General features: G+C 34.7%; 1 protein-coding gene across 2 annotated transcripts in view; it reads right to left on the bottom strand.

The window, feature by feature from the left end:
* Positions 1 to 11213: 11213 nt before the first annotated feature.
* The window catches only part of LOC138707585 (protein Wnt-16-like), a 292155-nt gene continuing 285656 nt past the window's right edge, over positions 11214 to 17712 (bottom strand). For both annotated transcript variants that reach the window (XM_069837190.1, XM_069837191.1), the window contains exon 7: positions 11214 to 12545. In XM_069837190.1, the coding sequence (XP_069693291.1) occupies positions 12444 to 12545 (102 nt within the window). In that variant the 3' untranslated portion in view covers positions 11214 to 12443. The remainder of the gene's footprint in view (positions 12546 to 17712) is intronic.

A 17712-nucleotide genomic window follows, 5' to 3' on the forward strand; every position in this document is an offset into this window, starting at 1 on the left:
GATGTATGGAAAAAATTTGTTACATAACGAACATAAATCATTATTTAATTTCCTTGTTCTCAATGGTTATTCTTGTATTATTTTTATTTTAAAACGAAAGACACAATGTAATATGGTGTCTGTTATATTATTTCTATTTTTGATCCAAAGATATAATTTAATATAGCAATTATTTTTTTCATTGTTCTATATACACTTTTAACACTTACATAATCACGGATTAACTTAATGACTTCTTTACTGTGTTAACACTAGGAAATTATCTGCCTGACTAGTTTCGAAGTGATATTTTGCTTCAGACAGTGAAGAATATCACTTTGAAACTAGTCAGCCAGGTAATTTCCTAATGTTAATACAGTAAAGAAGTTATGAAGTTAATCAGTGAGAAATTATTTGCTTCGTGTAGTGTACAAGCTGAAAAATGTACAATTAATTTTCATATAGCATTTAAAATACAGTACCTGGCCACATTATTGTATTCACTCATATTTTTACTTTATCTTTACGTTTTACTTTGAATATTACACTTTTACTACGTCGTACTACTTTTGACCATAAAAGGTACGAAAGGACGTGTTTCAACCAATCATGGCTGTTTATAGCACAATTTTATCATTTCCCTAGCATTTGTTTATTTGATCAGTTCCTAACATTTGTTTGTTTTTATCACTTCCCTAGCATTTGTTTCATTGTTTGCCAACATTTCAAACTGCAAATTCTTTACTGTACTATAAAACATGGTTTGCGATCGTAACTTGTTTCCCGCATAGATACTCAACTGAAACATGGCTCTGTTCAAACGTTTTGGTGAAGGCAACATTAGTGAAATAGAATTTTAGTAAGCCAATTAATATCTGTTTTATTGTATTAGAGTACTTGATTTCTTCTAATCTTTATATACTTTCTTCTGTTTTTATCACCTCCCTACCATTTTTTCTTTGTTTGCCAGCATTCCAAACTGCAAATTCTTTACGGTACTGTAAAACATGCTTTGCGATATTAGTCGCTATTATTATTATTATTATTATTATTATTATTATTATTATTATTATTATTGTCATCATCAATATTAATATTGTCTCATATTTTTATCCTTGTCTACTTTATTTTGACTTACTGTTCACATTTTATTACGCATATTTTTTCTTTCTATATCTTATATATTATGTCTGATTTATACTGACTTGTTGTTTACATTATATTATGATTATGTACTTTAGTTTTGTGTGTGTGCTGTACTTTGTAAATTTGTAGTGTTTTTTGTATCGCAGTTTTACTCCTGGTTGAGTGTTAGAGAAGGCCGTATGGCCTTAACTCTGCCAGTTAAATAAATCATTATTATTATTATTATTATTATTATTATTATTATTATTATTAGTATTATTATTATTTACCGCATAATAAACTAAAAATGGCGGCTCCCTTCAAAAGTTTTGGTGAAGCCAACATTAGTGAAATAGAATTTTAGTAAGTCAACTAATATTTTATTGTATTAGAGTCCTTTATTTTTTCTAACCTTTATATACTTTCTTCTAATCGTGTAATAATCAACAAAAATCACTCGATTTTTTATTTTCTCTAGATATATCAAAACCTCCAGTGAGATTACTGTTGATAAGTTCCCTCAAAATACAGAATAACGTGTTTGGCACGCAATTAGAAGCAGTGAAATTACTAACATTACTAACAATGAATCACGTACACACATGTTCGAGAACAATATAAAGCTAAAATCTTCAAAAGAAATTAAATTCAGAAGCGATTATAATAATGTGGCCAGGTACTGTATATAATAAAGTAAAATTTAGTACAAAATATGGTAAAGTGAAAAGTCAGAACGAACATAAATATTATTCTGTTTTTTATCCTTCATTATCCAACAGAACATAGTTAATTCAGTAAACATTTTGATTCCCAGTTGCTTCCTGCGGATCTCCTTCGTGCCAGATAGATCGTTCATCAAATGCTTTAGAATGCTCTTCCCTCGAAAGAAATACCTTTTAGTGCGGGACCTTCAAATGAATATGAGCAAACGAAAAATTTGCATTGCAGTGCAATACACCAGATATGTTCATCCAAGAAAAATCTTCCTAAACTCTGCCAGTCTTGCAGTATCGAATTCCATTCCTGATGTGGGGTCACAATTGCCCCTCGAAAATAGAATGAGAGATAAGAATAATGACAAGCAGAATTGAATCTTAATGTGGGTGAAAAAATGGACACTAAATTTTACATAGCCTTCTCACTCAGGGACGAGCTGTAAGTTCTTTTACGAGAATTGTAACTACTACACGTCTCTCCTGCATTTGTTTTCCGAAGAAAGACAGGCAAAGATTTTCTTTCTCTTAAAAATCATTAACCTTGCATTTCTGTTATCTCCAAGGGAGAAATAAATCTAAACATGTTTATAGAAAAAAAAAAAAAAAGAAAAGAAAAGAGAAGGCATTACGAGTTTTCTGCATAAAGAAGAAAGAGTAAAAAACACTATATATATGATTTTTCATCGACGAAATAATGAAGATCAGTGAATGACAAGAGTTATTTATAAATCAAGATGATCTGAGTTAGGATTGAGTGCATATTTATAATATAGTCTTTGACTTTTGTAGTGATAGCACACATTTGTTAAATTTTGCTTCCGAAGTAGTATTTTAAGTTCTATGAAATGTCTAATAATGAAGTGCATATTGAAGTCAGTGTTCAGTAGCATTCTCATTTCATGTAAAATATTTTTTGAGTAGAATGAAATGTGATCGTGTTGCAAGTACGAAACTATACAACATAATACAGAATGGTAAGTATCAAGAAAGTAAGGTACCGGTATGTTACAAAATATGAACTTGCTCACTTCACCCTGAATACATTTTAAAACAAGGCAAAGAGAATATGTCATTAATTCTGGTAGTTTCTGTTCCTTCGGGGTATAGTATATGCAGTGTAATCAAGTATATTCTCAAGGGAAGCGGTTTCCAGCATTATAGGTAAACTCCCCCCCCCCCCCCCCCGCTTACAAGCATGAAGAAGTAAATGCGGATCTTCTTGAAGGAAACATTTTTTTTTTTTGGTGCAAGGATTTTCAAAATCCCTTCCCTTATGAAATATTATTATCAAAAAAACTATATAACATTATTATATGCAAATTGTTCGTAAACTTTTGAAGAAAATTTTAACTCTGCATGGCACTAGTTTTAACGATATTTCATGCATTAACTCTTCTAAGAACCATTCTGTAATGTTTTATCATGTAAACTGTTGAAAGTTACATAGGCCTATCTACTTAATTTTTCTCCATTAATTCGCTCTGTAATTAATATTTCCCCCAAAAAACTCATATTCTGCCAATGTTTCATCGTTCGTTGTGAAAGCACCTTTTGAAATTATATTACTGCGAGCATAAAGTGGTATAGAATTTTAATCTAAGGGAACAATTTATTTGTCATTTTTCATAATAATGTTGTTAAACTAGTTCTAATGTGCCAACGCGACTATCCTCACTTCGAAATAAATACGAGATTTATATGCCAGTGTTACATATGCCATCTAAGGTAAGCTATCACAAACATTAAATATATGTACTATTCTGCCATACCCCACAATGGGGATGGGATTAATATTTGGTAATAAGAAAAAAACGAACTATAGCAGAAATACAAACGTATCTGATTAGTTTAACGATTTGGTGTTCTTAATGTAGCAATTCAATTATAATTAAATATGTAAATAATAATGTGTGTGGATAAACTTCTTTGTTTTCCTGAGGACCATCGATGATCAGTTAGTCTGTTCCTAGCTATGTATGCTGGTTAACTTCGTGTGACTTATCTGTAATAGACTTCTAGGCATTATATGGAAAACAATTAGAGTCACTAAATACTAACTTTTCCTTGAATAATTTTAAGGGAAAAATTGTTCCGGGGCTGGGTATTGATACCTGGACCTTTGGCTAGCGCACCAACACTCTACTCGCTGAGGTACCCAGGAACTTCACCCGACACCATCTCAATTTTGCCCTTTCTATCCGCATACCTCGAAGTGGACTGACAAGACACCAGAAACCCACATCGAGTGCACACAAACTCTTTGTGACTTGAAATTGTGGTTTTCTGTTAATGTACCTACAGTAACATATATATTATGCAAATCTAAAATTCCTGGGTAGTTCAGTGGGTAGAGCATTGGTGCGCTAGCCAAAGGTCCCGGGACTGATACCTGGCCCCTGGAACAATTTTTCTCTTGAAATTATTCAAGTCTGCTTCACTGGGAGTTTTACCTGAAAGCTAGATTTGCATAACTTTTCCTTGTTTTATGAAATAATACCTGGATAACTGCATGACTTATTTTGTACCAGTTAAGACCTTCATGTAAATAAAGTAACTTTGGTACATTTTGGACATAATGAATAATGGAAGAAAGAACTGAATTCCTCGAGGTCAGTTCATTTTATTGAACAAATAAAAAAAAAGTTGCTAATTACATGTAGGGTAACGTATTTCATCACAACTAATGTAATTGTAAGATTCATTGTTTATGTCTATTCCTACCATTCTAAATTCATTTTGTATCGAAAATTCGTTTATTAGTCAGTGTTTGATATTTCTTTTAATTATTTACTAGAATAGTCTAGCTATGAACAGCATTTCACTACTAAACCATCAGGTATCCTTTAAGATACAGAGGACAGCATATTTAAACAAGTAAACTGATTATGTAGTACATTTGATAATTTTCACTTCACAAACATTAGTAGTAAGGTGATATTTCGGGATGCCAATTCGTTCCGGATTTTGCCAATATGTTATGATTTATTCCTGTTTAGATTTTTCTATATTCATACTAATGTTTTCAAGTGATGTGAACTGTGTAGTTGGCAATATAATCAATCAGTTGCCACTATTGGTGTTGCTAGTATATCTAATTCACTTCAAAAATGAATTTAATACGAGTGGTAGCCAATAAGAGGAGCTGACAGTGCCAGTATTCCAACGTGCTGTGACTGGGCTATCTGAGATGTTGATTGGCTAAATGACTACATTTTCATTCCGTGTGGTAAAGGCCTAGTAGCCTGATGCTATAAGATTTCATTTTCATACAACTCATACGAGTAAGACAAGTATTCCCCTCCTCATCAGTCGCTGTTTTAAGAAAACATCTACTGGTAGAGTCAACAATTACACTAACAAAGCAGAGAAGTCAACAAAGAACAGTAAAATTCCCCACAGTCTCAAGAAAGCTGGAAGGACCACAACTGGAAAACACGCAATTGACGAAGCTACAGCCCTCCTTAAGTAGGACAAACTAGATCCCCCTCTGAAAAGAATAGAAAGCTATATACAAATATCACTCATCCTCCAGGAACAAAGAACAACCAATCTTTGGTTTGATGCTGAGTGCTACGAACAGAGAAAAGAAATGATCAAACTTCTGCACAGAGCATGAACAGACATCGCTGAGGCAAATCTAAATCTCTATACAGAGAAAAGGGAAGCATACAAAACAGTCTGAAAAGGAAACTATCATAAAAGAGCAAGGAAAAGCCCAAGCTCAAGATATGCTAACAGAGCACTTTCTTGTCCTTAGAAATACTGTCACGGAGATCCCAATGGAATATTGGGAAAAATAATTCTCCTTTCTTCTCAACAGAGATAATCTAATCACCGCGAGAGTCGTATGACACAGAGCTGATGAGCATAGTGGAAGTAAGAGCAACCATTCTGAAAGAAAAAGACAAGAAAGCAACTAACTGGACCAGATGGAATTTGTAATTAAAATCTCAAGGACACAGCAGATCAATTGTCTCCCTTCTGGACCGATCTATTCAACAAATGCAATTGATTTCAATGTGTATAATATATTATTTTTTTGTGTTTTTAATTATTGTATCCATGTATTGCAATGTGTTGTTTTTATCGTAATTCTGTTTATTGCGTATTTATATTTCTCATATAAATTTATATTAAAAAATCACCATTCATTTACTATCCGTTTTGCGAGGCGTTCCGATTTTGGGACTTGCAAATCTGGTCACCGTAATTAGTAGCAGAGGTATTAAGTGAAGTTCATCATTAAATATTGAAACTAACACTTAAGGGGAAATCCACGTAATCCTTATTACGTATATTATTAACAATATCAGTCATCAACAGTAAACGGGAATGAGCAGAATACGCGATATGTTACAAAGGAAGTTCTAGTACCATAAGTTGAAAATGGAGGAGAGTGTGCAACACGAAAATGTAAGTCAGAATAGCCAAATAATAGAGAGTGTGAAGAAAATCACGGAGGACAGCAGGAAGAATATTGGGAGTTTCGAGAAGTGAGTTAGACCAATTGAAGAGGATAATCAGTGATTACGAAAACAATCAAAGGAAAAAATCTTTAATAATTTCTGCAGTGAAGGAAAATGGAAGAAAATCTGACATAGAAACATTTGAGTTGGTGTGCAACCTGTGTTACGAAAAACGGGAAGTGCCTGAGAAGCAGAGCAGGGCGAGGATTATGTTTTTTTAGTGGGTTATTTTACGACGCTGTATCAACATCTCGGTTATTTAGCGTCTGAATGAAATGAAGGTGATAATGCTGGTGAAATGAGTCCGGGGTCCAGCACTGGTAGTTACCCAGCAATTCCTCATATTGGGTTGAGGGAAACCTCCGGAGAAAACCTCAACCAGGTAACTTGCCACAACCGAGATTCGAACCCGGGCCACTTGGTTTCGCGGTCAGATGCGCTAACCGTTACTCCACAAGTGTGGACAGGATTATGTTGAAATCAGCACACGAGTACAAGTGATGAAAAGGGGGTAGTTGAAGAGAAGAAAAAAGGGGAGTGTATAACAGTGGGGAGTAATGTAGAAGATTCAAGTCCAGAGACTGTTAGGGATATTTATAAAATTGGAAAAAGGATTGGAGGAGCCTAATATAATGTTAAGTGAGTTGATAGGGATAAGGAAGATAGGTGAAAAATATGGCGGGGGAGATGGGCAGACAAAGAAGACAAGTGAGAAAAGGAAGTGCAAGCAACAAGAGTGGAATTAGTGGACAGTGAACTAGTGGAAGAAACAGATCTAATAACGAACCTGTTTTATAATGCTGAAACAATGATTAGTGATAAGTATTATTAGTAAGCAAAGAGAGATTGATATAAGTGAACTGGTAAAAAGATCAAGAAAGGAGTACTGGTAGTAAAAGTGAACATTTTGAATACATTAAACTAAGTCATTAGGTTTTAATGAAGTTGAGAATAGAAGTAATTATTTGGAGATGAAAAGAAGTTATAGTAAATAGTGAAGAGAAAAACGAAACTGTTATAGTGTGAAGAAATAACTAGTGATGAGTGTTAATAGGGAAGGAGACAACGATATAAGTTGAACTGAAAAGAAGATAGAATAATGTGTAAGTACTAGAATTGTAAAATTCTAGAATAAAAATGTTAAAGTTATTAGGTTATAATGAAGAATAGAATATGAAAACATTACTTGTGTGAGAAATAGAAGGATATAGTTAAAAATTAAGGGAACATTGAAAGAGACAGATAATATTGTAGCAAGAGAGAGAAATAATGGGTATTAGGAATTACCTAAAGCAGTGATTAGGGATAAAAATTCTATGACAAATACAAAAGGGAAGGGATAAATGTGACATATTTCACAATAAGAGTTTATAAAAGTGCTGTATTAGGTATGAACTTAAGTATAAAGAGCGTTCTACAAGAAACTGTACATGAAATGAATGTAAGAGTGGCATAGTATACAAACTTGTGAGGTCCACATTACATGAATGCAATTGTTGACACGAAATACAGTGTGAGTATAAACTCAGCCGACACTCTTTCAGAGGTCATTCAGGGATGTTTGCCGAGTGTTTTGATATCAGGAACCCATGATCGCTGTTGGCTCAAAACCAAGTAATTGCATTTCGTTCGATTTGTTATCTGAACTAACTTTGTATCTGTTTACATGGAATGAGTGCCGTATTTGTGGACAAAACATAGCCTACACTTCATTCGGAGTCTTGGTGACCAGCAAGTAGGGAAAAGTGAGGGTAATACCATTATACAGTACCTGTAGTCATTCCTCTCGAACTCAAACAGTCCTGTTCCAGATTGTGTTTCCTGCAGTGTTAGTGTAGGAGTGATACGATATGAGTGGGTTTACTGATCTAGAGTTAACCAATGTGCACCTCATGTATGGTTCCACGGGATGCAATGGAAAAGCGGCTATGAAGAGCTGTTCCCACAGTGATGGCAACCTCATTACAGGACATTTGCAGCTCTCCATAGGCGCCTACGAGAAACTGGCTCCTTCTGTGTTAGTATGCATGACTCTGGAAGTGAGAGGTATATCAGAATACCAGATCTTGAAGAAAAGGTGTTAAATGTGGTTTTTGGTAACCCAGCAACCAATAGTCGCCGCATTGCACGAGATGTGAATGTAAGCTAATGAACTGTTTTGATCATCTTACAAGAGCAGCAGTTGCACCCGTAGCATCCACAAAAGGTTCACGCATTGCAGCCAGCGGACTTTCCACATCAAATGGAGTTCGCAAATTGGTTCTTACAGCAATGTGCAGACAACCAACATTTTCCTGTATTCGTATTGTATACAGACGAGGCAATGTTTACGAGAGAAGGCATGTTCAACAGCCGGAATAGTCATTTCTGATAGTACGAAAACCCACATGCACTCGTGTGTTGAGCCTATCAACAGACATTTGCTGTGAATGTATGGGCTGGTGTTGTAAACGATTTTGTGACTGGACCTTATGTACTTTCTGACAGACTGAATGGAGTTGTCTACAAAACGTTCCTTGAACTTGTCCTCCCACATTTTCTGGAAGATGTGTCGCTGATAACTTGCAGGCACATGTGGTTTCAACATGGTGGGGTGCTGGCACACTTTTCACTCAATGTTAGGAATCACCTTGATGTACAGTTTGGGCAACGATTGATTGGCCGTAGTGGTACTGTTTCATGGCCAGCTTGGTCACCAGATATGTCACTGATGGACTTTTTCTTTGGGGTCATATGAAGAGCTTAGTGTATGAGACTCCAGTCGACACTTCCATGGACCTGGTTGCTAGAATTGTCGCAGCCGCTAAAGATGTACGCCAATCTCCTGGGTTGTTAAGAGCGTGTGCAACAGTCCATGATGTGTCGCTGTACTGTTTGTCATGATCAAGACTGTCAACATTTTGAACAGTTTCTTTGTACAGTAACATTGAACAGTAATGTAAAACAATATGTGTTTTGTCTTTTGGTTGTTTCATTAATCGTGTAATTTGTTTTGTACTGTAATTTGGTTTATTTGTTCCTATAATGATATTACAGTAGTCAGAAGGAAATGAGTAGCTTAGTTTATAAATTGATTTGTATGAAACGCCATCTGTCACTGTCGAAGAGATCAACATCACCAGAGCCACCAGAGACCATGGGTTTCCTGATATCAAAACATTCGGCGAACATCCCTCAACAACCTCTGAAAGTTTGTCGGTAGAGTTTATACTCACACTATATATCGTATTATTAACAATATTATTGAAAGTAATACAGCATTTCCTGTGTTAAAATTAAACTGTGGTGGTATTTTACCTCAGTTGACTAGTTTCGATGTAGTTTACATCATCTTCCGAATTCTGGACCAGAACTAGTCAATTGCGGTGAAGTACCACCACTATTTAATTTGAACACAGTGAAGTAGTTTTTATTTTGAATAACTTAATAGTTCTTCAGTGATATGTAAGTGTTGAGAGTGTAATTAAGAAGGAAGTAATTTTTTCATTATAAAGATGAATATAAATTCTACAAAATATGCCATTACAACCACCTTCATTGAAATTCGAAATGTGGTAGTAGTCGCATAAGCTAAACTTGGAAATACATACTCAACGAACTTGGATTGTTTTCAAAGTGAAAGCAGGTCCTTCAGCTTGATAGGAATGTGTTCCTAATAAAGTTCTCGAGTGTATTTAAATGTTATAATATACAAACGTTATTATGTGGTATGATACCTAACTTTCTATTCACAGATTTTCACACAATTTCATAACAAGTGTTAAAAGTATATTCAATAGTTTTCAACGAATACTAAAAGAATATAAACTGTAATATGTAGAAAACGTTTCACTTCAAAATAAGAGTGAAAAGTTGTAGCCCAAAATACAATTTCGGGTAGAGGAAGAAAATTCTTTTGTATTTCAGAATGTCATCTTCCAAAGATTTACCAACAATATACATGACGAAATATGGCACTAAACACTGCGTCCTTCATTCTGATGCCTTCACTTTGACTTCATTAGGATACATTAATGATATAATTGTAAAAAGTACTGGGTTATATTGCAAATATTTTAATTGATGTAAACTACTTTCTCTTCTGAAGTTAACATGTATTGCTAACTGAACGAACAGAGCACATTTTGAAACAATGGTATGCAATTAAAAATGGTAACCTATAAGAGAGGCATAATACCGTATTAAACTTTGTTCAGAGTTCTCCTAAGAAATTTATTGGAAGGGTAAGTCGCAGTGTCAACAGCACTCCTGTAATATGCTTAAAATCTTCAACATTAAGGGAATAAGGCAGTGAATTGCTTCCATTACATTATGAGTTAATGTCCTGGTTTCCAGCTTTGCTTGACAATTCTAGATTCAAAATAATTGAAAATATATTACGGAAAATATGCAGAAAAAGTTCATTCCGTTAGTTTAAACTAACTCCTAATTAAATACAATACCGTACTCCAATAAATAAGATAAAATTTTCATCAAGACGTCCTAGGGGAAGGAAAAATTACTCCAATTTGATATTTCCACCTTTGAGATATATGCAGACTCCTCACCAAAGTGTGTAAACCAGTACTAAGAGTCCAGAATTGCTGCCTGGACAATTGAAAGTCACATTTCACACATTTTAATAAAGAATGTTACCGGTACATTCTTCAACAATTTTAATTTTGTAAAAATGTCATGAAATGTTTAACCTTTGAAGGTGATTTAGATTCAGCCGTAAGTTTTCCTGTGCCTGTTTCAAATCATGGGCATTTGAATAATATGGGTAGAATTGTAAATATATGAAAATTATCCGTAGCACATAGAGTTTTTAAACCTAATAATTCAGTACCGGTAATTTATACGAATAGTCCCACTGAAATACACATTTATTATTACTGCATTTGATGTTAACTAAAATATTTTGTTATAACAAAATTCTAGAAGGAGATTGTATAAATCTGCCAGATGGCAACTTTGTCTTTAATTGACAGCATAACTTACATGAGTTAAGTGTAATGCACAGAAAACCATTCCAATTTTAAAGTACAGGTACTTCAGTCTACAACATGCACGTTATAGAGGTTAGGTTCTAATTTTTATGGTGGTACAGTACTATGGCATTAATTCATACAATGACATTTGTTTAATTTCATTACGATATTCACTGCAATAATGTGTAAAAAGTACACATTTTACATTGGATTGAGGTTGTATAAATTGAATGCCATTAATAAATCAGTCCCAGAAAACAAATTTCAGCTTAAATGAAGCCTGTTCATTAGCATAAAATGGAACTGTTCAATAAATAAACTGTTGATATTACAAAGATCCTGCTGGTTCAAGTTCATTCTCATAGAAAGTGTTATTGCTTCTTCAGCATTCATTACAATTTTTAAGGGTAAGACGATAGCGTATAATTCACTGTCAATCCAAGTGCACAGATATTCATTAATTTATTGTAAGCTAATAAGAATCAATACTATTTCGACAACCGCTAGTCTACACCTCTTTAAATGGTTGTAACTCGCAGAACGGATGTAAAACAATCAGCAGGGATGTTTGTGATATAAATACAATTGCAAGAACAGATTGTTGCTACACCTTGAGAACAGTGGGGTATCCTGGGTCCAAGGCATGGAGGCCTCACAACTGACCAACTTACACCAATAAATTCATATTACTTGAACACGTAATAATTTTTTTCCTCAGCTCCTTTCCACTCTCCACTGTAGCACATTATGTTTGTACTAAACAAAAATGTTTTTTCTTTTCTTTCGATATTTTTCACCAACAGCCTTGATAGCCTAGAGAATACGCCACTGCTAGAGAACATGCAACTTCATAGGAAATTCATTTCGGTCAAAACAATTCATTCCGATCTTCCTTTCTGAGACAGCAATCCATAAAATATGAAAGTCTTGAACATTGTTATGACGACCTGGTAGAATCTGAAATAACTTACTTTGTAATGTAAACCTTGGCAAGTTTTAGGCCTGAATTTTGAAGGTGTATAAATATATTTATATATATATATCACATTCATGGAAATCCATTAACACTGTAACACAACACAATTGCACCTTCCTCTGAATCCATTAAAAATGTAGTTTGGCACGATTATAAAAGAAACAGCAGACATGACAAGAAAGAGATGAAAGTACAAGAAGTAAGCTACCGATTACTTGCAGGTGTGTCGATCTATCAAAGTCTCGCAGTTCTTGCATTTTACGGAGCAGCACCACACAAACTTGCACTGGCACCTTTCAACGTGTTTTATCACCTGAAACACAAGTAAATAGCCATTAATGCAAGTAGCAAGATTGTTTCTTTTCTTTTTTATTTTTTCTTAATGGAAAGACTGTGAATGGTGTTAGAAGCATATTTGTAAAAAGAATGCATTTCAAACGAGGGGTAAGCCTCCTTGAAATCTGTGTTGTGGCTTTTGTACAGACCCAGAAACAAAATTTGGGCCACTTGAATTTTCCAAGTTCCAGTTATAACCTATTGTGCATACTCAGTGCTTACTGAGGTGGCCCAATTTTTTTTCTGGATCTGTACCACATTATATTGAACTTTCGCAATTTGTGCTAGAAAAAATACACGTTTCTTCTTCTATTCTACAAAATTTCATCTTGAAGGCTGTAGTTTTCTGTGTAATAGTAGCAGCAGCAGCAGCAGCCACAGTCATAGTAGTCGTGGTAGTGGTGGTGTTGGTGGTGGTGGTAAAAAAAGCGTTCTTTATATGTATATGGCTGCCATAGCACAGGATGTGGCTCCTGGACGACAGATCGAGCATCAGCCAGTAAAAATGCTGCCTACAACAGCAGAAGTAGAAACGGATTATGAAACCTACCTTACAGTAGATTTTTTATTTTATTGGGTTATTTTACGACACTGTATCAACATCCAGGTTATCTAGCGTCTGAATGAAATGAAGGTGATAATGCCAGTGAAATGAGTCCAGGGTCCAGCACTTGCTCGTATTGGGTTGAGGGAAAACACCGGAAAAAACCTCAACCAGGTAACTTGCCCCAACCGGGATTCGAACCCGGGCCACCTGGTTTTGTGGCCAGATGCGCTGACCGCTACCCCACAGGTGTGGACCCTTACAGTAGATGTTGAAAGTGTTGTCCTTCAGCTTATATACAAGATTGATATCGCGAGAATATATTGTCACTGACTCCATCTAAGCTCACCAACTGAATTTCTTCTTGCAGTATTTACTCGCATATTAGACCTCATTTGTTTATTTTTTTTTATAAAAAAATGGGGTTCTATGTGTAAAGAATTAGTAAGGAAATATTTTTTTTTTCAAGTTAGATAAGAGTAAGCCTAAATATAAAATAAGTTTAAAAGTGCCAGTATATTTTCTCCGCAAAGTTAATCACACTCAATTTAAATGACACAGAATAACTCGATCGCTTGTAGCTAATTTCTTTCTCTGATGACTGACTTTGGAAATATGGTATGCGAAAATGAATACCATCAGTAGAAGAAGAAAGGGAATTTGTCTTTCTGTTTGTGCAGTGACAATGGAAAACTAACCAGACAGAGAGTATGGTAGGTAATTTTAGAATAAACAGAAAAAAAAGTGTTGTGTTCCTTTTTGTCAGTCCTGAGACAATTGGACAAATAATGGGACAATGGAACAGAGGATGGTTTGAGAAATAGGTTTTGTCTTGCATTTTGTTACTGATAATGTACAATACTGCGCAAAAGTCTTGGGTAGGCATTCAGAACCTAGAGCCTTGTATTGTACGTATGTTGGAGGGGTCCAATATGTGAATATATATATTTTTATTTTTACATTTTGCTCTTATATGCAAGGAGGTCTAATAAGCAAGTAAATACGGTACAGTGTTTCATGCTCAACATTAGCCTGGAGTTCTTCTAACATGTGCGGATTCATGCAAAACACTTTGTATTTCCTCTGTTTTTCTTCCTAAAAGTTATTTTAAAAATAGTTCTACTCGTTCTGCTCGAAGAGAGTTTATTGAAACTTATCCCAATGCAGTGCACTCTTCAAGAAGTGTTATACGAAGACTAGTGATGAAATCTGAAACCACAGGTTCAGTGTTGGACAAAAAACAAATCCTAACACGAACAGTTATAACGGAGGAAAGACAAAGATTTTCGCGCGAATCCTCATGCATGAGAAGAAATCCAGGCTAATATTGAGCACGAAATAAGAAGAATTTAGTTAATGAGCTTGGATGAATGAATGACAACATATTCTCGCGATATGAAGCTTGTATACTAGCAGAAGGACGACACTTAATATCTACTGTAAGATAGGTTTCATAATCCATTTCTGCTTCAGCTATTGTAGGCATCATTTTACCAGCTGATTCAGAGTGTGACAACACTGGGCATTATTGTTGGTGTTATGAAGTCATGTTCATTTTCTTTATATATATATATATATATATATATATATATAGTAAGATTATAATCGTACCTATCTTTAAGAAGGGAGACAAGTCTAACTGTAATAACTTTCGAGGAATACCACTTTTGTTGACGTCGTACAAAATTTTGTCCAATATTCTTTTGAGAAGATTAACTCCATATGTAGATGAAATTATTGGGGATCATCAGTGTGGTTTTAGGCGCAATAGATCAACTATTGACCAGATATTTTGTATTCGACAGATAATGGAGACAAAATGGGAGTATAAGGGTACAGTGCATCAGTTATTCATAGATTTCAAAAAGGCATATGACTCGGTTAAGAGAGAAGATTTATATGATATTCTTATTGAATTTGGTATTCCCAAGAAACTAATTCGATTAATTAAAATGTGTCTCAGTGAAACGTATAGCAGAGTTCGTATAGGTCAGTTTCTGTCAGATGCGTTTCCAATTCACTGTGGGCTAAAGCAAGGAGATGCACTATCACCTTTACTTTTTAACTTTGCTCTAGAGTATGCCATTAGGAAAGTCCAGGATAACAGAGAGGTTTTGGAATTGAACGGGTTACATCAGCTGCTTGTCTATGCGGATGACGTGAATATGTTAGGAGAAAATCCACAAACGATTAGGGAAAACACGGGAATTTTACTTGAAGCAAGTAAAGAGATAGGTTTGGAAGTAAATCCCGAAAAGACAAAGTATATGATATGTCTCGGGACGAGAATATTGTACGAAATGGATATATAAAAATTGGAAATTTATCTTTTGAAGAGGTGGAGAAACTCAAATATCTTGGAGCAACAGTAACAAATATAAATGATACTCGGGAGGAAATTAAACACAGAATAAATATGGGAAATGCGTGTTATTATTCGGTTGAGAAACTTTTATCATCCAGTCTGCTGTCAAAAAATTTGAAAGTTAGAATTTATAAAACAGTTATATTACCTGTTGTTCTTTATGGTTGTGAAACTTGGACTCTCACTTTGAGAGAGGAACATAGGTTGAGGGTGTTTGAGAATAAGGTGCTTAGGAAAATATTTGGGGCTAAGAGGGATGAAGTTACAGGGGAATGGAGAAAGTTACACAACATAGAACTGCACGCATTGTATTCTTCACCTGACATAATTAGGAACATTAAATCCAGACGTTTGAGATGGGCAGGGCATGTAGCACGTATGGGCGAATCCAGAAATGCATATAGAGTGTTAGTTGGGAAGGAAAAAGACCTTTAGGGAGACGGAGACGTAGGTGGGAGGATAATATTAAAATGGATTTGAGGGAGGTGGGATATGATGATAGAGAATGGATTAATCTTGCTCAGGATAGGGACCAATGGCGGGCTTATGTGAGGGCGGCAATGAACCTCCGGGTTCCTTAAAAGCCAGTAAGTAAGTAAGTAAGTAAGTAAGTAAGTAAGTAAGTAAGTAAGTAGTAAGATTATAATATTATTAATCACTATTTAACACATATTGGTGACCTATTAAATTCATTTACAAAGTAAAATTGAAGTGTTCCAAATTTTTTGTCCACCAGTGTATATCTATCAACTAATAATAGGCCTACCGTTGTTGTTTTCACTAATTATAATCAAATAAGTATATAATATGGTAACTCTCTCCAATCAGATAACAGAGTAATTTTTATGAATGTTCACTTGTTCTTACGAAAGGAAATCTGCTCATATCTTTCTCCATATTAGAACAAATTGCAGGAGTAATTGGCATATGCAATCAGTGGATATTAAAGATCATATGGACTTGTACAAACATTGAATATTTAATAATTTTCTTGAATAGATCACTGTAAGATTGCTGCCTACATTGCAAATTGTACAGTTCTAATAGATTAATATAATTTATTTTGGACAAATTCACACAAAACAATTCTTGTACAGTGATCTTCTGTAATATAATTTTCCTATTAGGAAAATCGACACTTAAAAGGGATTTTATTGGTTATTGAACGACTTTGCGTCAACTGGGTGGTTATCTAGTGTCTGTGAAATGGGTGATAGTGGGATGGCATTTGGCTCGAATTACGTGACATTGGACTTACTGTTTCGGAAAACCTGTGAGAAAAACCATCCAGTTAATCAGCCCAAGCGGGATTTCGACCCACACTTGACAACATTCTTGAAACAAAAGTCACTATCATTACTCCAGAGCTCTGCTGGAGGCTACAAAAAGTAATATTAATACATATGGTTTATAATGAGACTAAACATAGGCGCATTCCTCCCTTTGCATTTCATCTTTTGTAAGATGTTGCTACATGTGGATGAATTTCCAGAGAATCGAGTAGGATATGCGAGCAGTAATTCTTAAAGTAACGAAGGGGTTTACAATTAGTGATCTGCTTTCCTGTAAGAAAAGTAAAAATAGTTCCGTATATTATAATACTAATTTATTTTGGGAAGTCGTTGTTTCTTGATACAGTTTCATTTGTCATCTCATTCTACATAACAAATAATGATCAAGAAAATCTTTGGCTTTGGTATCGACTGGAACCACTGCTGTGTGTTTCTAACGTCAAATAAAACGCATTATCTTGCTATTAAAATTTCGAAACTTTCGTACATCGTACAAGGCCAAATTTTTGGCTCGTAGATTCTAAATATGAATAAAATCCTACAAATAGTTTAGAAGAAATCGCAGTGACCAAAATCAATCTTCCAGTGTTAGGGATGCTGAAATAGTGTATTAAAACATTTTCTCATTATACTTTGTATAATTAGTAACCAAGTTAAAAGATAAAATTAATCTACAAAGACGCGACTTTGCTATACATACCTGGCTCACAGATAAATTGCACACAGAACGCAGAACTATTGCGGTTCCTGACACTATTATACTAGGTCGCTAATAGGAAGAGTTGTCACGTGATCTGAGCGAAATGATACATGATGCTGAGATAATCGTTTTCTACCAAAGATTATCGTATGACTTCACCTTAAAGAAATTGTTAAAACTTAAAACTAAAATAATTCTGTGGTACAGAAAAGCTCTATAAAATGCATTAAAATTCAAGCTAAG

Source organism: Periplaneta americana, chromosome 10, assembly GCF_040183065.1.
Source record: "Periplaneta americana isolate PAMFEO1 chromosome 10, P.americana_PAMFEO1_priV1, whole genome shotgun sequence".
NCBI classification, from domain to species: Eukaryota; Metazoa; Arthropoda; class Insecta; order Blattodea; family Blattidae; genus Periplaneta; species Periplaneta americana.